Genomic DNA, 26,031 nt, shown 5'->3' with positions numbered 1-26,031 from the left:
TTTTCGATTTCAGGGTTTCTGCTGGTTTGGTTATGTTTTGGTTAACAATTTAGGTTAAAACATAAACACGAGAATGAATTTAATTCTGTCGGTTATGTTTTAAACACAATTGTAACGAAAATTTGCTAACAAAGAGTTTGGACTGAAGGTAAAATGTTAACGAACGAACTGAGGTGAACGAATTATTTTTGGGGTTCAATAAAAGAAAACAAAAATGAAGCTCTTGCTTGGTTGGTTTAGTACACAGTAAAACTGTTGGGGAGTGACATCTTGAATTCTTCCATTGCTATTATGATTATCCTTTTTAGTTTTAATGAACAAAATTCTAATTGCCTGTAAAATTGTTAAACTCTGTTCCATGTTCTTGATTTTTAATTCTAAATTTATGGGTTTTTTTCACATACCCAGTTGTTCATAGACCAGTTTTTTGTTGCTGAATCCCACATTTTTCCATTGGCAGAATCCAAGCTTCTCTCTCTCTCTCTCTCTCTCTCTTTCTCTCTGTGCTCTGTTTCTCTTTCTCTGTGTGAGTGTTGGTTTCTGGGTTTTGTTATAAACACAGACAGCGCAAAATCCAACTCTTTTGCACAACCCCAGCATAGGGCTTCGTTCCCTTCTCCTTTCTCTTGCTCTTTTGTTGGATCTGATTAACGAACCTTAAATCTTTACATATTCTTCCTTCTCCGATCCCTTTAAATTCCTCTGTCTTCCCCTTTTTGTATCTGTGTTCGTTGTTCTTATTGGGGAATACCCATTTCCTTTGAAGGGTTCATTGTTTGATTCTTCACTAGCGACGGTATTTAGCGAACCCCATCTCTGATCCGATCGTTTTTTGGGGCATTTTCCATTGAGATGGCAATGCCCTTTGAATGATGAACAAATTCGTGGACGAAAACGACGACGAAGAGTGTTTTTACGAGTCCCTTGATCGCATTGCTTCCTCAAGTTCTTGTTCCACTTCCAATTCCGATGACGATGGAGATTCAAATGGAAACTCCCCTAATTATGATTCCGAGCACCCTTTTCCGGTACCCAAATTCCCTATGGCGGTTTCCGACTATGATATTTGGATCTCCGAGCCCGCCTCTGTGTTGGAGCGCCGGCGCCGTCTTCTTCAAGAAATGGGTCTTAGCGGTGACCCTTCTCTCTCACGAGCTAATACGACCTTGGAATTGGATCATAGTGAAATGGGTGTTGGAGATTTTGGTCGATCGGTGTCGTCGGATTCTTTGAGTAGTCAACAACAGCAGCCCACTGCAATCATCCGCTCGAAATCAGCTTCCGGCAGCGATACTAATAACCAGTGTAATTATTCGTCGTCCATTAATTCTCCTTCAATTTTTTCATTTCATTCTGTCAATGAAACCATCACTTCATTTGCAAATAGCTATAATCCTGTAGTCGTTAAGTCCCAAAGCTGTAAGAGCGAGGGAGTTCCATTGGTTGCTTTAGCTGCTTCACAGCACAAGCCGCCATCTGGGAAAAACAGTAGATGGGTGGATGAGATTCGAAGTGATTCCTTGATTGTGAGTACCAATTCCGATCCTGATCCATCGTCGATGTCCCAGAACGGCGTGAATCAACGACAGGTTAGCGAGGATTCGCATTGTTCTACTAGTGAAAAGGTCAATGAGAAAGTCTGTACTATCAAAGATCTTGACAATGGGAAGGAGTTTGTTCTGAATGAGATTACTGAAGATGGAATGTGGAACAAGCTGAAGGAAGTGGGCACTGGGAAACAGTTGACCATGGAGGAGTTTGATAAATGTGTTGGCCATTCACCTATTGTTCAAGAACTGATGCGAAGGCAGATTGTGGAGGATGGTTGTGACGAAAACATCGATTTAAACGTGAATGGGGATATCGGTAGTAGTTCGAAGTTGAAAAAGAAAGGAGGCTGGTTTAAGGGTATAAAGAGTGTCGCTGGCACGGTGAAGGGTCAAAAGGAGAGACGTAGCAGTGACGAGAGGGATACATCGTCTGAGAAGGGTGGACGAAGGTCGAGCTCTGCAACAGATGATAGCCAGGATGTTTCCTTTCATGGACCAGAGAGAGTAAGAGTTAGGCAGTATGGAAAATCAAGTAAAGAATTGTCTGCACTCTACAAGAGCCAAGAGATACAGGCTCACACTGGCTCAATATGGACCATTAAGTTTAGTTTGGATGGGAAGTACCTTGCAAGCGCAGGAGAGGACCGTATCATTCACGTTTGGCAGGTCATTGAGTCGGAGAAAAAGGGCGAACTACTGATGGAGAAACCAGAAGAAGGGAATTTGAGTTTCTTATTTGCAGCTAACGAGTCGCCCGAGCCAACTTCATTATCTCCAAATGTGGATAGCTATCATGAGAAAAAGAGAAGAGGGAGATCTTCCATTAGCCGGAAATCAGTGAGCTTGGAACAAATTATAGTGCCGGACACTGTATTTGGGCTTTCAGAAAAACCTTTCTGTTCATTCCAGGGGCATCTCGATGTCGTGCTCGACCTATCTTGGTCCAAATCTCAGGTTAGTTTGTATTTGAATACCTATTCATGTTTCGTATTTTCGATGTTTTGTTGACATACTAATTCTTGTGGATATTACGTTATATTTAAGGCTTAAACTCTATGTTGATTAGAGAAGGAATTCAACTTAGTTTTACATTTGTATAATCTATTACGGGTTAAGTCACAAGTTTAGTTCCTGAGCTTTCGAAAATGCCAACGTGGTGAAGATTGTTCCATTTGAAACTACGTTGCTCGATTTATTGATGGTAGCTAATGTTGTTTCGTGTTTCAACTTTTTTTTGTGTTTAAAACGGGCCGATATTTTAGAGATAGACGTTCGACACACTTTGTACCTATTTCTTCTAACTTTCTTGGAAGAGAAAGCATTTGGACTGTTTGAGAGCTATTATAAACGACACTTTTTTCACTATTGTTTCGAATTTGTTTTCGTGGACTGTTTTGGATAACTGGTAAATGCTATAAGTATATCACGACGAAATAGTGTTCTAACAAGGCAAGCCCACCATGAAAATAGACTACACGAAACAAGAGAAAACAACTTCAAGAAAGTATATCCCGATGAGGCTCATAGAATCAACTTGATGATTTGGATGAGTGATGTGTGTGATAGTTTGAAAGTGGGAGGAAAAACGTGAGATCCCACGTCGGTTGGAGAGAGGAACGAAGCATTCCTTATAAGGGTGCGGAAACTTCTCCTTAGTAGACACGTTTTAAAACCTTGAGGGGAAGCCTATAAGAGAAAGCCCAAAGAGGACAATGTTTGTTAGCGGTGAGCTTGGGTTGTTACAAAAAACGACAAAGACATGTTTTGTGCTGATAGATTCTTAGCGTCTAACTTTAGAAAAGGCCATTTGGTAATATGTGGTGTTCGGGAGTGTTTCTTATGAACTTAAAGATGGTTAACGGGCCTTCGTTGTAGGAAGCCTTAGATGTAAGAATGTGGCCTTTATATATAAATGGCTTTGGAGATTTTGAAAGATACAGATCTTTATGGTACAAAATTACTTGAGCAAGTTTGGAAAGGATGCATTTTGGTCAGGCCATGAATGTCTCCTCCATGGCGTTTTTAGATACCTATGGGACTGATTACTATAGCTTCGAACAAAAAACGAGCTGTTCTACTAAGATTTTTAATATGAATATCTTTATGTTTTCGTGAACTCAAAATGAACTCGTATGTCGCTTCTTCTTTTGGCTAATACCTTATTTAAGTGGGTGAGGATCAATAGCTTGATGATAATGCTTTGTATGTCGCTTCTCTCTAAGTTGGACTGAATATGGGAGGACCTATATATGAAGAAAAAATATGTTCGTATTGCTGTAACAGCCCAAGCCCACTGCTAACAGATATTATCCGCTTTGGCCCGTTACGTATTGCCGTCAGCCTCATGGTTTTTAAAACGTGTCTACTAGGTAGAGGTTTCTACACCCTTATAAGGCATGCTTCGTTCTCCTCTCCAACCAATGTGAGATCTACCATTGCTCTCATTTCTTGAATTCTTCCTTAATTTGATGATCAATGTTGGAACTTTTGCTGGGACATACTTTCTCATTGATGATTAGAGCTGTGGAAACATCTTTCCATCGCCATTCTTTTTAAGCGTGTTGAAAATCCGTGAACGTCTATTTTGAAACTCAAAGTTATAGTTTGTCATAATGTGTGCAATAGCTAGTTTTTATTACGATGCCTATTTCGGTTTACTTTGGATGAGATTGTTTTATTCCCAAGTATTGTAACCGTAGATAGTTAGAGGCTGCATCTTCCACTGCAGAGCTTTGAAATGCACGTGTAGGCGCATCATAGGGCGCAATGAACGGGAAGCGAAGCATCTTTTGGAGGGCGCATGCTATGCCACACCTTGTAGTTTTGAACCATTTTCTTAGCTCAAATCCCTTAATTGTTGTCACTACTCCAGATCCATTTCGTTTTCATCTACGAGCCATCAGTAAGGGCAGATACTAATGGAACCAGAGATTATTGAATCATAACATGCCATGAGACGCCTGAAATTCTAGGAAAGTAGATCTAGGATGTAACAGGACGGGACGACGAAAATGGCCGTGATAACGATAGCATTCCCTATTCGTGGCGTCGCCTAATTGTATGGAAATTAGGATGTTGTATGATATTACTTTTTGTTTGCTGAAAGTTTCCTCTTTGCTTTTATTTTACCAGCATTTGCTCTCATCTTCAATGGACAAAACTGTACGGCTCTGGCACTTGTCAAGCAATTCCTGTCTCAAAATCTTTTCTCACAGTGATTATGGTAAGTTCACTTCCTTTTTCTAGCTTTCTCTGGTAAAACTGTGTCAAATTTGCTCAAAAATGGTGATAATTCGTTAGTCTAAGACGATAACATAGCAAACAAAACCCGGAATAATTTGATCCTTGAACTGTCTTACAGCTAATAGCAAGTTTGTTTCTAACATGTACCCTGCTGCAGTAACTTGCATCCAGTTCAATCCTATCGACGATCGATACTTCATTAGTGGATCATTAGACGCTAAAGTTCGTATATGGAGTATCCCAGATCGTCAAGTCGTTGATTGGAGCGACTTGCATGAGATGGTGACCGCTGCTTGCTATACACCTGATGGCAAGGTTGAATAGTTCATAACTTTGGCTTGTTGCTATATGAATCTTTAGTCCTATTTATTGCTCAAAATGTTGTTTTTCCTCACTGTTAAAGGGTGCATTGGTTGGTTCTTACAAGGGAAGCTGCCGATTGTACAGTACTTATGGTATATTATACTCTCTCTGTAGAACCATTCATCTTTCCTCTTCTATTTTGCTCAACAGTACCTGTGTGTGAATGCTATTTGACTGCCTGTGTTCTTCATTTTTTTTTTACCAGAGAACAAGATGCAGCAAAAAAATGAGATAAATCTGCAGAACAAGAAGAGAAAATCTAGTCACAAGAAAATAACTGGATTCCAGGTAATTTGATGGGTTTATTTCAGTGATTTTTTGTAACAGCTTTAGCAGATATTATCATCTTTGGACTTTCCCTTTCGGGCTTCCCCTCGAGGTTTTAAAATGGTATCAGAGCCAGACATTGGGCGGCGTGTTAGCGAGGACGCTGAGCCCCAAGGGGGTGGATTGTGAGATCCCACATTTGTTGGAGAGGGAAACTAAGCATTCCTTATAAGAGTGTGGAAAACCTCAAGAGAAAGCCCAAAGAGGACAATATCTGCTAGCGTGGGATTGGGCTCTTACAAATGGTATCAGAGCCAGACGCTGGGCAGTGTGTCGGCAAGGACGTTGGGCTCCCAAGGGGGGGTGGATTGTGAGATCCCACATCTGTTGGAGAGGGAAACAAAGCATTTCTTATAAGGTGTGAAAACCTCTCCCTAGTGAATGCGTTTTAAAACCTTGAGTGGAAACTCAAAAGAGAAAGTCCAAAGAGGACAATATCTGCTAGCGGTGGGCTTGGGTAATGGTATCAAAGCCAGACACTGGGCGGTTTGCCAGTGAGGATGCTGAGCCTCCAAGGGGGTGGATTGTGAGATCCCACATCTGTTGGAGAGGGAAACGAAATATTTCTTATAAGGGTGTGGAAACCTCTCTCTAGTGGACGCGTTTTAAAACCTTGAGGGAGAAGCCCAGAAGGGAAAGTTCAAAGAAGACAATATCTGCTAGCGGTGGGCTTGAGCTGGTTCAAATGGTATCAGAGTCATACACTAGAGGATGTTGGGCCCCAAGGGGGTTGGATTGTGAGATCCCACATCTGTTGGAGCGGGAAACGAAGCATTTCATATAAGGGTGTGGAAACCTCTCCCTCGTGGACGTGTTTTAAAACCTTGAGAGGGAAGCCCATACATAAAGGAAACCCCAAAAAGGACAATATCTGCTAGCGGTGGGCTTGAGCGGTTACATTTTTTGCTTCTATTTTGCCGAATCGAAAGGCATTGTTGCTACCCCTAGACTCAACCAAACCACATGAATTCCTGAACTTCTGATCATTTCCAATTCACAGTTTGCTCCAGGAAGTTCTACAGAAGTGCTCATTACGTCTGCAGATTCGCGCATCCGATTGGTCGATGGAGTTGATTTGGTCCAGAGATTTAAAGGTATGGTTGAATTGAAGTTTATCTTTTATTCTTCCTATAAAGTCCGTGGCTTATATTGATGAGCTAGTCGTATTGGATTGTGCACGAGGCGCTTTAATATGTATTTTTTAAACATGGTAGTAACTTCGGGATTTGATTGATAACCTTCGAAGTCGAGTTTCTCTGCTGCTTAAATTTTCTTATCTCCCATGCTTGGATCACTATTTAAGAGTGTTAAGTTGGTAACAGGGTTCCGAAATACGAACAGCCAAATCTCGGCCTGCCTTTCGGCGAACGGCAGGTATGTGATATCAGCCAGTGAGGATTCTCATGTGTACATATGGAAGCACGAAGCTGATTCTCGACCTAGTAGGAGCAAAGGAGTGACAGTGGTTCGATCATACGAGCATTTCCACTGTCAGGATGTCTCTGTGGCTATTCCTTGGCCTGGAACGGGCGACATATGGGGACTTCATGACGATTTTTACGGAGATTACGACAATGTGATTGAAAATCATCTCGACGAAGTCTCGTCCGCTAACCATCCCCCTTCACCTGTGGAGGTAGAAAATGGCAGTGAGGATTCACTATTAGCATCTGGTTGCACAAACAGCCCTCTTCATGGAACTCTTTCAAGTGCAACCAACAGCTACTTCTTCGACAGAATTGCAGCAACTCGGCCGGAGGAAAAGCTCGTTCCGAACACTCAGATTAACCGTAGTCCTCATTCCAGTTTGGACATTGGCCATGGAATGTTCGAAGGGTCGCCGGGATGGGGTATGGTGATCGTAACTGCAGGTCTTCGAGGCGAAATCAGAACGTTCCAAAATTTTGGATTAGCAGTTAAGATCTAAAGAGGTGAAATGCAAATGGAAGCCTCTTAAAAACCAGCCCCTAACCATTGCCATTTGCCATAGATTCATTTCCTCCCCACTGATTGGAATATATATGTACAGAAACAGAGATGTTGGGTGAGATTTGTAATGTTATAGCAGAATCAAGTTCCTTGTTACCCTATGCTTGTGCTCGTCGGCGATACCGACACCGACACCGACACCGACGAGCATGTCCGGTGGGAAAAAAGTATAGATTTGTGAAGGGAAAAACTGATACAAAATTTACACTTATGGGTTTAGCAACAGGTGATTGATGTAAGTTCTGTAAACGGGAATTGTAGAGTTTTGAGCACTTAGTGAATTGAAAAGAGAGGAAAAAAGGTTTTTTTTTTTTTTTTTTTTTTTTTTTTTTTTTTTTTTTTTTAATGAAATGGTTATTTTATATGCTCGATAAAATTAAAATTTTAAATTTAGTTTGAACTAAAGATGTCCATTTTACTTGTGGAGTCGGGGTCTGTGAGGACCCATCTTGAACGAGGAATGGATTTTCTATTGAGGTAGTGAATGGGAGCGGAAATGAGGAATATTTTTTTTCCGTTAGATAAATGGGGTCAGGGACGGGATCATATTCTCGATCTTTGCCCCAGTTAATGTAAATATATTTTCAATATAATATTGGAGTAGACTCTAATTATAATATTTAAACGATTTTTTTTTTAGAATTTTCAAAAAAATCTAAAAACAAAATCCATGCTTGTAAATTGATAGGGTAGATGTAATGACCCAGATCACCGTTAGCGGATATTGTCCTTTCTGGGTTTTCCCGGGCTTCCCCTCAAGGCTTTAGGTTTGTTCTCCTCCCCAACCAATTTGACCGTTAGCAGATATGGTTCTTTTTGGGCTTTCTCGGGCTTCCCCCAAGGCTTTAGGTTTGTTCTCCTCCCCAACCAAATTGGGACATCACAATCCACCCCCTTCGAGGCCCAGTGTCCTCGCTGGCGCGCTCTTTTCTTCCTCCAATTGATGTGGGACCGCCCACAAATCCACCCACTTTGGGGCCAGTGTTCTTACTGGCACACCGCCTCTCTACCCACTTTGGGGAAGGCCGCCTCTCTACCCACTTTAGGGAAGGGCGAGAAGGCTGGCACATCGTCAGGTGTCTGTCTCTGATATCATTTGTAACGGCCCACATATTGTCCTTTTTGGGCTTCCCCTCAAGACTTTAAAACGTGTCTACTACGGGAAGATTTCCACGCCCTTATAAATGGTGGTTTGTTCTCCTCTCGAACCAACGTGGGACATCATGTAACAACCCAATCAACCCATAAAATGAAGATCCAATTCCTTTATTTCTTTTTTTTTTTAAAATATCTTAGGAAATCCACTTCCCGAATTCTGATTGGTTGCCACAAATTGACAGGGAAGAAGCCCACACTTAACCAATTATCTTATCCTCTGTTTTTTGATATCTTGAAACCGTGATTCTTTTTTGTAAGCAATGGCTCAACGCCTTCTGATCTTTCTCCCTATATATACACTCTCTAGATATTATCTTTCCAATGCTTACTGTAATTCAGCTTTCCAAGCATCAGGTTTGAGCTCCCTGGTTGGTTTTTGCTATAATGGCGCTCCAAGCTGCTTCTTTGGTTTCCCCTGCTCTCTCTGTTCCCAAAGAGGTTCGTCTCTTTTTTCTTGAATCTGGGTTGGGTTCGTTTTGTTTTGACATGCATGTGGGTTTTCTTGCAGGGGAAATGTAGTGTATCCTTGAAGGATTCTAGTTTGTTTGGGATTTCATTATCGGATCATCTCAAATCTGAATTCAGTTCATCTACATTGAGGTGTAAGGTAGTGGGTGTTTCTAATTTTGTTTTCTTTCATGTTCTTCCGTTGGAAATGCTGTGAGAATTGCATGTTGTTGAGATGGTTTGATTTGGTTTAGCTTTAATTCCTGCTAAGTTTGTGGTGAACGTTAGCTGTTTGACAAAATGCCAGAGAGAATTGAACCAGCAGATTGGTGCAATCAGGGCTCAGACAACTGCTACCATAGCTCCAGAAGTTAACAAAGCTGCTCCAGATGGGAAGAAAACTCTTAGAAAGGGCAGTGTTGTGATCACTGGAGCCTCTTCTGGGTTGGGTTTAGCCACAGCTAAGGCTCTGGCTGAAACTGGAAAATGGCATGTTATTATGGCTTGCAGGGACTTTCTCAAGGCTGAAAGAGCTGCCAAATCTGCTGGCATTAGCAAGGAAAACTACACTGTTATGCATTTAGACCTTGCCTCGCTCGACAGCGTCCGACAGTTTGTCGATAACTTCAGGCAGTCGGGCCGGCCACTTGATGTGCTGGTGTGCAATGCTGCTGTTTACCTCCCAACTGCTAAAGAGCCTACCTTCACTGCTGAAGGTTTTGAACTTAGTGTTGGAACTAACCATCTTGGTCACTTCCTCCTCTCCCGGTTGTTGTTGGAGGATTTGAACAAATCTGATTACCCCTCAAAAAGACTCATCATTGTTGGATCAATAACCGGTACATTCTATGGTTCATGGTTGTTCTCAGCCTCGTAATTGCCTTGTGGGTTTGCTGAATTTTGCTTTTATGATCAGGGAATACTAATACCTTGGCTGGAAATGTTCCTCCTAAGGCCAACCTTGGAGACCTCAGGGGACTTGCTGGTGGACTAAGCGGGCTAAATAGCTCGTCGATGATCGATGGCGGTGAGTTTGATGGTGCCAAGGCATACAAGGACAGCAAAGTGTGCAACATGCTCACTATGCAAGAGTTCCATAGGCGGTACCATGAGGAAACTGGCATCACATTTGCTTCCCTCTACCCAGGCTGCATTGCTACAACTGGTCTGTTCAGAGAGCACATTCCCTTGTTCAGAATACTTTTCCCTCCATTCCAAAAGTTCATCACCAAGGGCTATGTTTCAGAAGAAGAATCAGGAAAAAGACTGGCTCAGGTAACTTAAAAACTTCACCATAGGCAATGAAAATTACGTCAAATATGTTGAGGATTGTTGAGAGAGAAGTCCTACATAGGGGTTGATCATGGGTTTATAAGTAAGGAATATATTTCCATTGGTATGAGGCTTTTTGGAGAAATCAAAAGTAAAGCGACGAGAGCTTATGCTCAAAGTAGACAATATCATACCATTGTGGAGGTTTGTAATTCCTAACATGGTATTAGAGTCATGCCTAACTTAGTCATGTCAATAAAATCCTTAAATGTCGAACAAAGAAGTTGTAAGATGTAGTCAAAAGTGACTCAAATGTCGAACAAAGGGTGTACTTTATTCGAGGACTCCAGAGAAAAGGAGTAGAGTCTCGATTAAAGGGAGGCCGTTTGAGGGCTCCATAGGCCTTAGGGGAGGTTCTATGGTGTACTTTGTTCGAGGGGAGGATTGTTGGGAGGGAGTCCCACATTGGCTAATTAAGGGAATAAATAAGGAATACATCTTCATTGGAACGAGACCTTTTGGGAAAACCAAAAGTAAAGCCTGAGAGCTTATATTTAAAGTGGACAATATCATACCATTGTGGAGATTCGTAGTTCCTAACAAAATATTCATTCAAGAATCTGATTGCTTGCTTGTAATGCAGGTTGTGAGCGAGCCGAGCTTGACAAAATCAGGTGTGTATTGGAGCTGGAACAAGAACTCGGCTTCATTCGAGAACCAGCTGTCTCAGGAGGCAAGTGATGCAGAGAAAGCTCGCAGAGTGTGGGAACTGAGTGAGAAACTTGTTGGTTTGGCTTAAAATCTGAAGCCTGAAGTCCCTGTGATGGCCTTTCGTTGCTAAAACTGAAGCTCATTGTGAGTTGCGGGAGTTTGTAACTTTGATGATGTGCTGTGTAAACAAAATTCCTGTTGTAAAAGTAGTTGGTTGACTCAAGTTTAGTCCTTAATAAAACTTGCAAAGTTTCAAACAAGTAGTGAAATTCGACTTGAAATTCGACTTAGAGAGGTTCAGTAGTTCAGTCTCATTCATTGTATTTGTGGCCTAGGTGAAACCGATGAACCGTGCGAGTAGGTTAAATACGTCATGGGTAGATGGCTCGTAGTACTCAAATGAGACCTAGTTCTAGAACGCTTTGATAGTGAAGCACCTACTAAAACAAAAGCCAAACCTACACACTCTATCTCATGTCTCTCTCAACAGCCCTTTGTACTTTCATTTGGTAAATCACATATATATATATATATATTTTATAAAATATCTATATGTAAATGGTTGGCCATTTCTTCCTGATGCTATTTGAGCTGTTTCATATCTATGTTCCGTAATTTCTCGTTGAATTTCCGTAATTTGATTAATGATTAATATTTATGAATGGTTAGATATCGGCGTTTTGATTGAGGTATCATCATATTCCTCGATTTCCGAAGAACAAACTGGAATCAAACTCCTTTCGCCTATTTTCGAAGGTCAGAAACTTTCGAACTCCATTCCCTCATATATTATTTTGATCTTTCGAGCTTATGAGTGTTTTGGAATTATGATTTGGATGATATTTGCGTTAATCATCGGAAGAGAGTACTGAATTGCGCTGGTTTTACTTTAGATTCGATTGCAATGAATATACATGTTGTAATGCCCGCTAAGTGTTTGATGAAATGATTTTATCTGAAACTATCCTCGAGAAATAATGAACTTATTTGTTTATAGATTCGATTGCAAGGAATATAAATGTTGTTGTACCCGCTAAGTGTTTGATGAAATGATTTTACCTGAAACTATCCTCGAGAAGTAATGAACTTGTTTGTTTATAGATTCGATTGCAAGGAATATAAATGCTGTAGTGCCCGCTAAGTGTTTGATGAAATGATTTTACCTGAAACTATCCTCGAGAAGTAATGAACTTATTTGTTTATTTACATACGAAGAAGCTTACTTTGTGTAGGTAAGAAAATTTTACAGTCTAAAATTACAAGCCATTGGAACTTAGAACAGGGAATTGTTGGAATAGCAGGCACAGACAGAGATGTAATGCCTAGTCTGTGCCCCATTCAGCCCAATTAGCTTCACTGCCTCGCCTTGGAATGCTGTTGACCCTTGTGTACACATCAACCTTGAAATTAGCTCCACACATGGCACCTTCACTGTCGATTCTCGGCATTGCCTTCATCTTGTTCATTGGATGCTCAAAACTCATTAGCCCTCCTTCACTGTGGAACATGCATCCTGCTCAATTCATTCAAATTTCTTTCTCAATTTACACAATCTTTCCAAACTTCCCTTGATTAATCAAGAACATTGTTGTTAAATGAGTGTGTTGATGCACAAATTGGACAAGGAAAATCGCATCTGACATACACGGTGGGCAATTTGTTGATTCAAGAACAGAGAGGATATTATCTTTCTCCCTAAATCAACCAATTGGAACCCGTGTAGGTTAAGTGCAAATTTTCTCTTACCCTGTTTGTGAATCATGCATTACCAGTTGGGAAGGGTGCATATGATTTAGCACAGCCTTCTTTAATGACATCCACATCATCTGATATCACTACTGACCCATCTGCTGTGATTCCCCAATAGAGCTTCACTCCTCCATCGGCACCCTGGTTTGGTTAAGTGTCAGCCATGAAGAAGAACCATATAATTGTGTGAAAGTGGTTGAGAAAAAACTAGGAAATTGAAGGAAAATAACAACCAAGAAACACCAAGGCCACTAATTATGTGTTCTTCGTATAGGCTAGCATATATTGTTCTTTTTGGACTTTCCCTTTCGGACTTCCCCTCAAGGGTTTAAAACACGTCTACTAGGGGAAGGTTTCCACACCCTTATAAATGGTGGTTTGTTCTCCTCCCCAACTAATGTGGGATATTACAATCCACCCTCCTTCGGGGCCCAGCGTCCTCGCTGGTACTCTTTCCTTCCTCCAATCAATGTGGGACTGCCCCCAAATCCACCCCTTTGGGGTCCAGCGTCCTTACCGGCACACCGCCTAGTGTCTACCCCCTTCGGGAAACAGTGAGAACGCTGGCACATCGTCCGGTGTTTGGCTCTGATATCATTTATAACAGCCCAGATCCACCGCTAGCAGATATTGTCATTTTTGGGCTTTCCCTCAAGGCTTTAAAACGCGTCTGCTAGGGGAAGGTTTCCACACCCTTATATAAATGGTAGTTTGTTCTCCTCCCCAATCAACGTGGGACATCACATTACTCTTCTAATATTTTGCCAACGTGATACCAAATCGACTATTTTACGAGGAAGATATAAGATAGAAAGAGAAATAGAGAGAGTACCAAGGCAGCAAAAACAGCACCAACCCTGCTATCATAAACAACAAAAGCAAAGCTGCCATCAAGCTCCTTAAGGACCTGATCAGCTGGGTAAGGACCTCTGTCCCTAAGTGTCCTATAGGCCTCGATCAAAAACATGGCCTCGTTCGAGCCTTTTGATAGACCATATTGCTTGTTGAGTGCACATAGATTGTTCAAACTCCCCAAGAACAGACAGTATATCTCATCAAACCCACAGAACAGCCTGCAAATTCACCCTCTCAAAATCAAATAATAAGAACAAACTTAGGAATTGAAGTTGATGGGTTAGTTTGGTAAGTTGTATCCTATTTAAAGGTTATGAACATTAATGAAACAACATCATCTGATATCAAATCCAATAAAACAACCTTAAGCTGCTTAATTGGTACAGAATCCTTACCTCTGATGAGGAGAAAAAGGTCGTCCATCAGGAGGAACATAAGCAAGAACAGCCGCCTGACCGAAGTTGACAGAGAAAGTGTTGGGAGGGTGACGAGCTAGAAAGTCCTTGAGTGTTTCTTCAGGAAGCTTAGGAGTCTTAGAGCCACTGAAAGAGGCAGGGCTGTTAAGTTCCTCAGGTGGGTGTGCGAAAGTCTTGTGGAAAATGGCCAACATGTTCAAGAATATGGAACTCCCTGGTTCATCCAAACTGAGCAGAGAAGGAGAGAAGCTCAACAAGAATGTGCCTTATATAGAAACCAAAAGACACACAAAGGGCTTAAGATGGAAAGGCAATGTTTTGTAATTACTGTGGGCGTGGATTTTAGCGTGTGATGGGATGGGATAAGGTTCACGTTTTCCAATGAGACCTTATCTCCCTTTCTAAACTACAATAAAAAACAATGATATGATTGAGTGCATCTCGAGCTATCTTTTTTTCAATAAAGAAAAAAAGAGAGAAAATTTTGTCAAGTCACAAATCCTGGTTTGACTGAAGTCAGATTTGGGCTTTTACGCCGTATGATTGATACTAGGGATGTACATTCAACTCGACAATCCGGACCAACTCAACTCAAATTATAAGAGTTGGGTTGGGTTGGATTAGCATTTCGGATAGGATTAAGTTCATTTTTTTTAATCTAAATTGAATCGGTTCGGGTTCGTAGGACAAAACCCTTGGATTGACCCGAGCGACCTGATCCAAATAAATATATAAAGTATGTTAAGAATTTTTCAATATTAATGGGTTTGCAAGAGTGATGCTTTGGTCGGTCTAATGAGACCCACGCTCGGGTTCGACTTTAACTATATTTATTACCTATTTCTTGCTAACATTATCATATTTCAATTTATATATTTTTTTTTATTTTTTTAATATTTAGTTGCAACATTATCATATCAAAATTTATATATACTTTTATTTTTTTAATATTTTTATTTAGTTGTCTATAGTTTTATGACAATGTTGAACTACGTTAATAGATTAGAATTTTCGTTCCTTATTATTTTTTACTGAATTTATTTTTTTTTACTTTTTATTGAATAATTATAGAGGGTTGGGTCGTGAAAAGTTTTGGGTTGGGTTAGGTTACCAATCCAACCAACCCGAACTTTTGGGTTGGGTCAAAAAAATCCCTCAACCCAACCTAACCCGGACCATGTACACCCGTAATTGATACATCCGGGACCATTCTCATTTGGGCTTTTTGTTGTTGTGATGGTCTCAGTTAAAATGGGCCTGAAGACAGCCCAGGCTCTAATAATGCTAAAACCTCTCGTATGGGCTACAAAACTTGGCCCATTATATTGAGTGTTTGAGTTTCAAATTACCCTCGGAGCTATATAAATCTTAACCATAAATTCATAATAATTTAATACTTTTGAGTAATTTTGAAACTTTCCATTCATATCAATTTGTATTATCTGAAATATTATTTAATTTTTATCGATATTCGGACTCTTTAGAATTTATTAGCGATGACACAGGATGGAGAGGGTACATGGAAGGGAAAGCCTTCTCCGTCCCGATCTCGCAGAAATTTTTTTCCGTTTATTATTCTTTTGAAAAAATAGTTATTTTAAAGAATTTTGAACGTATACATTTATTTTTTAATATAAATTATTAATGAGTGTTGATTCACTCGTTATTAGAAATTGGATTCGAACATCTCGTTGTAAATTATTATTTGTTTATAAAATTATTTCATCTCGAAGGAAACAAAATATAAAATTAATTTACGTCCAAATTATAATAACAAAATTTGATAAAGTAATTTTTAATCCAATTAAAAAAAAAAAAAAACTAATTCAAATGTAAAAAATATTTGTTATTACATAAATCAAATAAATAAAAATAAAACTTGGAAATATATGAACTTGGAAATGAAACTTAAAAAGTTTCTCTTCCAAGCTGGAATAAAGACGAAGAATATAATCCCGGGCTTCAACCCCATTTATCTGATTGAGAGAAATATCTCTTCACTTTCTCTTACACTATCTGTCTAAACCGAAAATCTTTGCCTCGAGGCAAATCTCGACCCCGTGAATTAAATGAACATCTCTCTTTAAAAAGCTAAAAAGCTAACGAACAAAAGAAGCCTCTTAAATAAGGAAAATTGAAATAAAATAAAATAAAATAAAATAAAACGATTATCCTTCTATTTACGTTAAAATCAAAATGAAATAATAAATTAATTAATGCCTTTCTACAATTTTTTTTCTTTCATAGTTATAATTTAATAATTATAATAAAAATATTCCTAAATCATTTTTGCCTCAAAAATAAATAAATAACTCTCAAATTTATTTTCATTCCCTTTACATCAATATATTAATATGTCTATAAATTGAATGATTTAATAAATAATATATATATATATTAATTGGTATTTTTTAAAAAAATTATTAATTTAAATGAACACATAAATATTATAAATTAATTTAAATGTTAAAACATTTAAAACTTATTTATAATTAATAATTAGAAAAAAAACATAAAAAAAAATTAAAAAAAGGAAAGGGATGTGGGCCCCAGTTGATACCGTACATTTCATAATACCCTTTTTTCAGTTTCCTTCAACTCTCTCATTATAAATGTTCCATTTCTTCATTTCTCTACTTCTCCATCTTCATCTTCTTCCCCCGTTTCTCCGATCTTCCACCGTTGCTGGCCACCGCCGACCTCCACCCTTCCGCCTTTCTCCGACATACATTTGTCCGTAGGAGTTTTCATACTCTTCGCTTTTAGCGTTTGTATGGCAGTGAGCTTGTTTTCGCATGACGTTTCTGACCTCTGTCTCGGTAAACCAGCGCTGAGGCCACTGTCCTTGTCCGCAACCGTCGCCGACGCCTTGCTCGCTCTGCAATTCTCTAACGATTACTTCGTTAGCGTCTGGGATTGCCGTTTCGCGACGAGCGGTTGCGGCGGTGGTGGTGTTGGAGACGGCGAGTTTGAGTGCTGCCGATGTGTCGGGAAGCTGTGTATGGTGGATGTGATTTTCTATCTATTTAGGGACGAGAATTTGTTGTCCCCTGCGGCTGCATTGCAAGCTTCTGTCTCTGAGATTTTGCCTCAAATTCCTGGAATCGTGATGCATTTGGAGCCGTCTGCTAGGTATGAAAATGAATTTGATGAATTTTGGATCTCTATTTTGTCTTTTAGGGATTGTTTCAAATAGTTTCTTTAATTGATTGGTCTTTTAGAAAACTGTTAACGATGTATGAGTTAGATATTGATATTCTTTAATTGGATGTCTGAAGTTTTGTTAGTTACTGATCTGAGCTGGGCGCTGCACAACTTTTTTTTGAACTGTTTTGGATTGTTTGTTTTTTTGTTTGCTCTTCATCAGAAAATTGCCTTTCACAAATAGCTTTCCTTTTTCTTTGCTGTCTTTTACGATGATTATGAATTCAGACAGAGAATAATAGAGTTCTGTATAAAGTTAATTGAAGTCTCTATGTTCATGTTCCAGCCTGTTAGAGGCCATTGATCTGGTTCTCCAAGGTGCTCAAAATCTAGTTGTCCCAATCAAGACTAGGCTAGGAAGCAATTCAAGAAGAAAACATCCCAAAACCCCCACAAATGTCATCCATGGCGGCCGCGAATTCTGCTGGCTGACTCAGGAAGATATTATCAGATATCTTCTCAACTCAATTGGCCTTTTTTCCCCCATTGCTGCCCTCTCCCTTGACAGCCTTGGTGTCATCTGCACCGATGCTTTATCAGTAAACTACCACTCCCCTGCATCCTCTGCCATTGGAGCCATTTCCTGCTGCATCGCCAACCAAACCTCTGTTGCAGTTGTCGATGACGAGGGAATTCTGATTGGTGAGATCTCGCCCTTTGCCCTTGCCGGTTGCGACAAGGCCGTTGCAGCTGCAATTATGACCTTGTCGTCCGGGGACCTGATGACTTACATTGACCGTGGGGGGCCTCCGGAGGACCTTGTTAAAGTGGTGAAGGCTAGGCTGAAAGAGAGCAATTTGGAAGGAAGGCTCGAGGAATTCACTAATTCACCATCCTCAACTGGGTCTTTATCTTTCACTTCTTCATCTGATGAGGAGTTCTCGCCATCTCCAAACTCGAGGAAGTGTAGGAGATCATCGAGCTACTCGGCACGGATCACTCGTCACGCCGAAGCCATAGTTTGTCATCCAAGAAGCTCCTTGATAGCTGTTATGATCCAGGCAATCGCACACAGGGTGAACTACGTTTGGGTTATTGAAGACGACTGCAGTCTGATTGGAATTGTCACATTCCTTGATATGTTAAAAGTTTTCAGAGAACATCTAGAGACGACTGAGTAGACTTTCAAGCCTTTTGGCTTAGAAATTTTGTCCCTTTCCCCGACCATAACATCCCTTGTCTAATGAATAAAAGCACTCAGAAGTCCAAGGCAGTGTTGCCAAATTGAGACATTTTGGGTCACTAAAATCAATTAGGTCTGTGTCGTTTGTGATATTTTGTTTGTCTATTAACTTTTGGGATCTACATGTTTCAGCCATGTGTTCAAAGCTCAAGAACAGAGTATGCAGACATGGAGCTTCTAGCGAAGGTACTTTTTGCCTGTTTAATGCTTTTTAGTTTTAGCCAATGATGAACTACCATGATTAATTAAGTCCAACAAAATCTTGAGTATTGTAAAAGTGGATCGGTGAAGATAAAAAGTAGCCATTTTCCTGAGATTGGATGACAGCTCATGAGAGATCAAGAGTTTTAGAAGTCTTACATATCATTTGAATATTGGTGTACTTGTCTGTCATTTGGACTGAAGTACCAAGATTCAGTTCTTCTGTTCATCTGTTCATCTGTCATCCTCCTTCTCTGCTCAGCTACTGGTGAGCATATCAGATTTGGATCTTCCTTGTGATCATGAAGTGATTCTTCGATGTGTAATGGAAAGTCAAAATTTATCTTTCCTTTTTTGTACATATAATGTGAAGTTGACTGTAATTGGAAACTGGTCAAGTTTTGTTCACTCAGAGACCTTATAAACAATTGAAGGATTTTATTTACCGTAAAGCTAACATTTAAATTTTGAATAAGGAGAGTATGTTGTACCGTAATGCTACAACCAAAAAAGTTTTGATACCCAATTGTTGTAGCAGAAGCAAGATCGATCACACTCATATACCCATTAGAGAGAAGATTTACGTGGCTCAGAGAGAAGAAATTTCTTACATCCATAGGTGATAGCCAATCACTTTAACACTTAACTCAAGTGTTAAAGTGTATCTCTCACACTCACGGAAAGTCTCTCTTACAAAGTTCCTCCTAATTGTCTTTAGGCAAATACAAAATGACAATGATTCCACACCTCAAAACAAAAAGCAATGCTAGATAGACCTTTATATAGCCATATTAATACTATTTTTCATACAATGTTTATAGTACAGTGAATATACTGCAAATCTGCTGCAATGATAGAATAAATTTTGACAATGATTATTGAAATGTTAACATCGAAGATAAAGTTACAAATATCTAAAGTGAAGATAACAGCTAAAGGTTACTACTCTCAGATTCTGAAGCAGTACTCTCATCCTCCAAATTCTGGATAAAGATTTCAGTGGGTTCAAGGCAGCCCCTCAGAGATTCATGCCCCAGTTGTGCTCGTTCATTATCTCCGAAGCCGAAGATTTTTCCTTGTTCAGTAACCACGACAGTGTGATACAACCCGGTGCTGATTTGAGAAACACGGTGAGCTCTTAAGCTGTCGAGGCTTCGAGGTGTCAAGACTTTGTCAGATACTCCTCTGTCTGGAAATCCAAGGCTTCCAAACCCCATCCACCCAAAACCATAAACAATACCAGTGTCAACCAGCACAAAAGTTTTTCTCTTCCTTGCACATACCTGAAACAAAAACATTATCAAACAAGCCCTCGATAATGCGATCGTATAACACGGATTATGTAAGATATGCGGCATCTAATATTTCAAGCCTGTGCTACGAGTTAATTCATCTACTATTGCAAAAAGAGGCACAAAAGGAAGCAATGAGGAATCATACAAGAAAGCTAAACAGTTTTAGTTTGGTGATGGATGATCCAGACCTGCACTGCAAGGTGGTTCTTGAGGCTGTTCAGGGGTTGAGGAATAGTCTTATCAATCTCATCTCCATGGCCCAGTGCACCACAGTAGCCTTTTCCCCAAGTATATACCTGTAACGAGAAATCACCGAAATCGATGTCATAACAGCTCTTGCAATGATTAGCCTAAAATAAAATCAGTTTGGGAACTAACAAATCCATTTGAATCTAATGCCACTGCATGCTCGTCACCAGCAGAGACAGAAACAACATGAATATCCTTCAATCTAAATGTCTGTAGGACACGAGGCTGGAATTCATTGTGCTGCTCTCCATGGCCAAGGCAGAAATTTGATCCTGACCCAAAAGAGTATACTCTCCCATCATTGACTACGGCTAATACATAGCTTGGACCAGCAGAGATCTGAATTACAGATCCGATTTCCACAAGCCGTTGAACAATCTTCGGAGTGGGTCCCTCGAGAGTATCACCATGGCCAAGCTGACCATATGTGTTTGCTCCGCACGTATAGACCTGGCCTTGTCTTGTTAAAAACACTGAGAAGTTATGGCCCACAGAGACCTGAAGAAAATTTACAGCCATAGTTACCAGTAAGTTTATCAGTTTAAGAACGACAACCAAGCATGAATACATGTTTATGGAGGCATCTACGGCTTGAGTTCCCTTCTTTTGTAATACTTTATTCCATCAATGAATGTGTTTCCGCTCAAAAAAGGAATGCATGTATAGTAAGGCACGCAGTTGTCAACTGGTTAACTCCATCCAGTTCTATCTTCAGCCTGTAATTCTCTTAGCACGTTAATCTTTTGCTGTCATTCTCTCATCGCTTTTCCTGCTTTCACTTTCTCTAGATTTATTACTCTTTTCAACATCATATGTTTTAAAATTACTCGTTTGAAAGTTATACAGTTGAACAGAACACTTTTATAGGCTAGTCTTTGAGGCTTTTGGGTCGTATTGATGGTGTATTCAACCGGTTTAGAATCTCTCGACGATCCATGAGGTATCGCAAAGGGGGAAACAAATTAGGAGCTCGGGCCTCACTGAAGATTTAATTTGATTACATTCCTCTTAAAAGTAGGCAGGTTACTTGGTCTAACAGTATTTGACAACTTAAACAGAGATTGTAATTACATATGAAATTCAAACAAATCATGGAAGCACAATACATATTTGACAACTTAAACAGAGATTAGAAGCATTTTACCTGCTTGCAAGGAATTTTATCTAATGCTTCAACAAGTTTAGGTCTAAAGATTCGACAGCTTGTATCTCTGTGCCCACAACAAAATGATGCATTATCTCCACATGTGAAAACCTATAGATGGAGACGAGCAATATGATTACCCAAAACCGTAATTGAGAGTGACATCCATGAAACCATGAACTACAGAGTGACAAAAATAACTATTGCAAAAAGATCTAGTTAACAACGATCTGCAAACACCTGTTACTTTCATCTACTAGTAGGGCACAGTCTATACACTATGAAGTAGGAATTAGAATCATAAAAATTAAGTCCACAGATTCAAGCAAAGTTTGGAGATTCAATATAGCTATCTAAAGTTCATTATGATTTATAAGATGAGAAAGTAGAATTTGGAAGACGAGTCATCAAAATCAGCGGCAATTTCCAACATGGTACTTACAAATAATTAAAACCAACAGCTGAATTAGAGATTAAATAAGCAAAAAGACTGTCAAAATTCTATAAATACAGGAAATCATAAGCATCAACTTTTCTTATATTCACTGACCAAATCAATAGATCAATTCCGACAGTTAAGTATATGGTCTATTTGGGATTAGTAAGATATTAAAAGAAACATCCACATATGAATAGGAAAAAAAGACTACAGTACAAAATCTGTACCAAGCAGAAGTGGAAACAGTATATAGCAAATCAAACAATATAAGATTCAATTGTTGACCTGTCCTGACCGTGTGACAAAAGCAGCGTGATTGTGAGAAGCAGAAACTTGCTCAACGTATATAGAAGGTGGAAAGTTAATTCGAGTAAATGTTACACATTGTGTGGTCACAAAGCCATGACCAAGAACACCACATAAGCTGGAACCACAAGAATATACTGATGCATTACTGATCAGTAATGTATGATATCTTCCAGTTGCAATCTGCATCTGATATAAGATAAATAGGAAATAACTTCAAATTCTCTTGGAATAATCATAGGTATCAAAAAGAATCCACAAAAAACATAATCTATGAAATCAGTATCACTGATATGACAATTCTAACATTTTAATTAAATCAGGGAGCAAGCCGCTGCAGTATTTTATGGTTTACGATCTTGATTGAAAAGCATCAATGTAGCCACAATGAGAACTCATATATGTGAAAATATTGATGGCGAAAGAATGACTAAGAAAGTCAACTCGAGAGACAAACAATCAACTACACAATCACGTCATCATCTTGTCGAAGTGCAAAAGCTAGATTCACCTATATTTCTCAAATATGTACTGATTCAATTTCAAAGCCTAAAAAATATCTGGATATTGAGAAAAAAAAAATGTCCAGAATAACTGATCCGGAAGATAGTAAATGATTCCTTCATGTAAATATGCAAAATTCAAGAAAACTCATGGAACTAAAAGAAAAGCAATATAGTTCTAGGAGAAAATATACATTGCCTTCTGAGGTCTCAACGATGTTGGAAGATTTCTCCACCAATTGCAAGAACCTAAGAATCCGTTTCCACTTCCCTTGACAGCGGTCAAAGAGTTGTTTTTGGGATTCCCCTCCCATTCCGGAATAAATGCTGTGTGAAATACATAATTGAAATGCCGCAAAATCAACTAATGACCGAAACTTGAGAGGGTACAGCTCATGGCTCCCTCCTAACATCTTGCAAGTCAACTCCAAGCAAACAAGATCACGAGCATTAAGCCTACCAGACGTTAGAACTTCTAAGATCAAATGCGAAGGCAAATCCGCAAATGAAGTTGAATGAAGCCATTTGGCCATATTTTCAGTTCAAATTTATGACTTTCCAAGCTTGAATGAAATCTCAAATAAAAATCACCCTGAAACACAGGTAAAACTGATTCCCAGCTAATTATAGAGACGCTGAAAGATGTCCAATTACGGCCAACGTGAGGGTTGTCAAATTTTTAGGCGAAATCTCAAGCAATTAAAGCAACATATAAAGAACGCATCAGAAGGGAGGAAAATATGGGAAATTGAGTATGAAAAAGGCGTTCTTGAAAAGAATTTCAGCCGTAATGAGTACAGTGGTTGGAAACAAATCATCAGATGGAACGAATTGACACCCCAACAAGTTATCCCAAATTTGAAGAAATGCAATTTCTCTTCCTGCAAAAATCAACAAAGCCAGTTGAATCAATTAGAAGGCAGTACATTACCTCAAAGTTAATGACAAAATATCATGTCAATAGTACTAAAAAATTTCAAGTTAACCTAATAGTCAAAGACGGTTCATGCTTAAAGTTAGTCGAGATGAGTATAATTAATTGGCTCAGACAACCAGTGTTAATGACAAAAAGAAAAGGGATGAATTTGAAAATGAATAACGATGTTGATGAGAGAAGAGGCTTCATGATTACAATTTCTGGAACGCGACCAAGCATGCAACAAATTGAGGATTAATACAGGAATCAGAGGCGGGAGTGATTATTACAAGGCTTTTCAGTGACAAATGAAAGGGGGATAAGAGGGAATGTTTATAAGAGACAACTTTGGATTCTTGTCGACAGAAAGAGGGAGAGAGCCGGCGAGCGTGATGATTACAAAGCCTTTTAAGTGCTGGTCTCTCCCTTTTCTGCAGAAAAGTTCAGATTCAATTGCTTCAATGATAAATGGAAAGGCAATGAGAAGGGAAGTGTATTGGCGACAACTCAGAACTTTCCTTAAAGCTCTTTCCCTGTCTAAATAACACACTCTGTTTCTTCATTTCTAGTGGATGGAATTTCAAAACACAAATGAATGGATTTAGACGATGTGTCTGATAAAATAAAGAGTAATTCGCAAATTCTTTTAGGTCACTGAAAGTCCAAGCACCACTTATCATAATTTTGGAGTTGGACCTAACATCCGTGTCTTTATTAGTCTCAACTTTCACACGAATCACCACTGGAAAGCTCTTCGTTCCCTAAAAGAAGCTCGTGCTTACATTAAAACTGCTAAAAACGCGTCAAATTCAGCTATCAGCACACCCATACGTCAAATTGAAAACCCACTAAGAACTGTGAATCATGATTCCTGAAAGAAACCTAAATTTCCCTTCCATCCACACATTTGAACAAAAAGAAATGCTTCAACCACAGAATTCTTGATTACGAGAGAGAATTTGGGCCTTCTCCGACAAATAAACAACCAGAATCCACCCAGATTTTCGGTCAAATATCATCCAACATTCCAAACAAAACCCTCCGATTTTCGGCCAGACATTAAGGATTAAAATCGATTTCGTAACAATTCAGATCTCGTTTTCCGCAAACAACATCAAGTAGATACACACACACTAAACAACAATTAGAACGAAGAACACTATCTGCTGACTGAGTATATACAGAATCAATTAGAAGAAGCAAAAAGAAATTGGGGAAGAAAAACCTGGGGGATTGAGATTCCCGCGCTCCGACTTTTAGAAGAAAGTGCAAAAATCTCCTCGATTTCTGGAGAGAATAGGAAGTGCCTTGCCTCCCATATGCACATAAACAGAAAGCTTCAATTTTGAGACAGAATCTACTCCCGAGTTTCTCTTTTCCACTTCATATATATATATATATATATATATATTATTATTATATTTATATTTATTTCTAAATATTATTTTTTAAATTTTATATAAATCATTTTATAGACCTAATGATGTAAATAGTTTAGTATTTAAATTAGTTAGGTCCATTAGTTAAAATAATTATTTAGTATAACTTAGTAAATAAGAAATCTATTATTTTTCTCGATATTTTTTAATTTAAAAAATAAAAAAAATGTCAAATATAATGACAACGACAATATTAAAAATTTATGAATTAAAATTAAATCTTATAGTATATTTAATGCATTAATTTCAAGGTCTATGTTGACTTTTTGAATCAATAAAAATATTTTTAGCATTATTATTAATTAATGTAAATATTAAAAAAAAAAAAAGATGGGTTTTTCAAACTATGTCATATTCCTTGATGGCTAAAGCATGTTTTAGAAAGAAAAGAGCTCAACATCACTTTATAGCTTAAGATGCAAGAATGTTCTAGAAGAACAAAGAAATTTGGGCGTCGATGTTCTTAATCTTGACATTGTGCGATGTATGGAAGTTTGTGGAATCTAAATGCAGCACTCGATGGTCTTAGTATTTTTCTTAATTCGAGTCTTTTAAGGATGTTTTGTCCTCACTTACATGCATTTTAGGAAAATTCTCAGAATGTCACCCAACATAGAATTGTTTCAAGCAATACATACTTTATTATAAAATATCTGTGATTGAGTCACTGAAAAGGAAGATGCACATGGTTAGTGTAGATTGTAACTTTCATTTCTTTTAAGGTTTTTTTATTCATTCTTATTCTCAGGATCGCTCTCATTCGGACATGTTATTGGTTCATTTATGTATTTTTCCTTTACTCGGATGTCACATCGTGTATCGAAAAGTATGACGTGAATGCATTGGCTACTTTAGAGCGTTGAAACGCTACGATTTAAAGAATTTTCACTATAATTGTTCGTGATGTCATAACTTTGTATAGTGTTGAGATATTGTTTGTAGCGTCTCAATGCTCTTGCATGTAGCATCTCAACGTTGCCGCCCAATCTCCTCTAAAAGGTATAGTTTATTTGTGCTCGGATCATTTTTGGAAGAAAAAACAAAAGTCAAAGATACCATTTGTTAAATCCTA

The 26,031-nt window shown here is 38.8% G+C and overlaps 5 protein-coding genes across 6 annotated transcripts; 3 read left to right on the top strand and 2 right to left on the bottom strand.

Moving 5' to 3' along the window:
• Positions 1–301: 301 nt before the first annotated feature.
• On the top strand, positions 302–7,782 carry LOC111796591 (uncharacterized). The gene is made up of 7 exons (XM_023679281.2): positions 302–2,504; positions 4,683–4,773; positions 4,951–5,108; positions 5,197–5,248; positions 5,362–5,444; positions 6,484–6,577; positions 6,806–7,782. Exons 1-7 carry the CDS (start codon positions 870–872, stop codon positions 7,408–7,410), a joined length of 2,718 nt encoding a protein of 905 aa, XP_023535049.1. The 5' UTR covers positions 302–869; the 3' UTR covers positions 7,411–7,782.
• Positions 7,783–8,901: 1,119 nt separating this feature from the next.
• Positions 8,902–11,320, top strand: LOC111796626 (protochlorophyllide reductase, chloroplastic). The gene is made up of 5 exons (XM_023679340.2): positions 8,902–9,068; positions 9,139–9,237; positions 9,385–9,916; positions 9,994–10,352; positions 10,993–11,320. Exons 1-5 carry the CDS (start codon positions 9,015–9,017, stop codon positions 11,146–11,148), a joined length of 1,200 nt encoding a protein of 399 aa, XP_023535108.1. The 5' UTR covers positions 8,902–9,014; the 3' UTR covers positions 11,149–11,320.
• A 923-nt stretch (positions 11,321–12,243) lies between these two features.
• On the bottom strand, positions 12,244–14,377 carry LOC111796642 (stem-specific protein TSJT1). Its single transcript, XM_023679358.2, has 4 exons — positions 14,060–14,377; positions 13,642–13,882; positions 12,830–12,950; positions 12,244–12,573 (listed from the first exon to the last, which is right to left on the bottom strand). The coding sequence occupies exons 1-4, from the start codon at positions 14,272–14,274 to the stop codon at positions 12,383–12,385; spliced, it is 768 nt and encodes a 255-aa protein (XP_023535126.1). The 5' UTR covers positions 14,275–14,377; the 3' UTR covers positions 12,244–12,382.
• A 2,314-nt stretch (positions 14,378–16,691) lies between these two features.
• Positions 16,692–19,120, top strand: LOC111796627 (CBS domain-containing protein CBSX5). Its single transcript, XM_023679341.2, has 2 exons — positions 16,692–17,212; positions 17,571–19,120. The coding sequence occupies exons 1-2, from the start codon at positions 16,854–16,856 to the stop codon at positions 18,403–18,405; spliced, it is 1,194 nt and encodes a 397-aa protein (XP_023535109.2). The 5' UTR covers positions 16,692–16,853; the 3' UTR covers positions 18,406–19,120.
• Positions 19,121–19,424: 304 nt separating this feature from the next.
• LOC111796616 (ultraviolet-B receptor UVR8) lies at positions 19,425–24,894 on the bottom strand. Of its 2 annotated transcripts, XM_023679321.2 has the most exons (7): positions 24,746–24,894; positions 22,799–23,485; positions 22,081–22,290; positions 21,357–21,467; positions 20,342–20,710; positions 20,152–20,259; positions 19,425–19,951 (listed from the first exon to the last, which is right to left on the bottom strand). In XM_023679321.2, exons 2-7 carry the CDS (start codon positions 23,135–23,137, stop codon positions 19,601–19,603), a joined length of 1,488 nt encoding a protein of 495 aa, XP_023535089.1. In that variant the 5' UTR covers positions 23,138–23,485; positions 24,746–24,894; the 3' UTR covers positions 19,425–19,600. The 2 variants fall into 2 exon arrangements, with proteins under 2 accessions (XP_023535089.1, XP_086980982.1); XM_087124856.1 differs by lacking the exon at positions 22,081–22,290.
• Positions 24,895–26,031: the final 1,137 nt, after the last annotated feature.

Source organism: Cucurbita pepo, chromosome 6 (genome assembly GCF_057944985.1).
Source record: "Cucurbita pepo subsp. pepo isolate OVF chromosome 6, ASM5794498v1, whole genome shotgun sequence".
NCBI lineage: Eukaryota > Viridiplantae > Streptophyta > Magnoliopsida > Cucurbitales > Cucurbitaceae > Cucurbita > Cucurbita pepo.
This window is presented reverse-complemented; position numbering and strand designations above follow the sequence as displayed.

Coding starts and splice junctions, on each gene's coding strand:
- LOC111796591 (XM_023679281.2), top strand. CDS start 870: ATGATGAACAAATTCGTGGACGAAAACGACGACGAAGAGTGTTTTTAC. Junction 5,109..5,196: donor GCTATACACCTGATGGCAAG/GTTGAATAGTTC, acceptor TCACTGTTAAAG/GGTGCATTGGTTGGTTCTTA. Junction 5,249..5,361: donor CCGATTGTACAGTACTTATG/GTATATTATACT, acceptor TTTTTTTACCAG/AGAACAAGATGCAGCAAAAA.
- LOC111796626 (XM_023679340.2), top strand. CDS start 9,015: ATGGCGCTCCAAGCTGCTTCTTTGGTTTCCCCTGCTCTCTCTGTTCCC. Junction 9,917..9,993: donor CATTGTTGGATCAATAACCG/GTACATTCTATG, acceptor TTTTATGATCAG/GGAATACTAATACCTTGGCT. Junction 10,353..10,992: donor CAGGAAAAAGACTGGCTCAG/GTAACTTAAAAA, acceptor CTTGTAATGCAG/GTTGTGAGCGAGCCGAGCTT.
- LOC111796642 (XM_023679358.2), bottom strand. CDS start 14,274: ATGTTGGCCATTTTCCACAAGACTTTCGCACACCCACCTGAGGAACTT. Junction 13,883..14,059: donor CCTTTTTCTCCTCATCAGAG/GTAAGGATTCTG, acceptor GTGAATTTGCAG/GCTGTTCTGTGGGTTTGATG. Junction 12,951..13,641: donor GTGCTGTTTTTGCTGCCTTG/GTACTCTCTCTA, acceptor TAACCAAACCAG/GGTGCCGATGGAGGAGTGAA.
- LOC111796627 (XM_023679341.2), top strand. CDS start 16,854: ATGGCAGTGAGCTTGTTTTCGCATGACGTTTCTGACCTCTGTCTCGGT. Junction 17,213..17,570: donor CATTTGGAGCCGTCTGCTAG/GTATGAAAATGA, acceptor TTCATGTTCCAG/CCTGTTAGAGGCCATTGATC.
- LOC111796616 (XM_023679321.2), bottom strand. CDS start 23,137: ATGGCCAAATGGCTTCATTCAACTTCATTTGCGGATTTGCCTTCGCAT. Junction 20,711..21,356: donor ATAAAATTCCTTGCAAGCAG/GTAAAATGCTTC, acceptor AATTTTCTTCAG/GTCTCTGTGGGCCATAACTT. Junction 19,952..20,151: donor AGAACCACCTTGCAGTGCAG/GTCTGGATCATC, acceptor TTTTTGTTTCAG/GTATGTGCAAGGAAGAGAAA.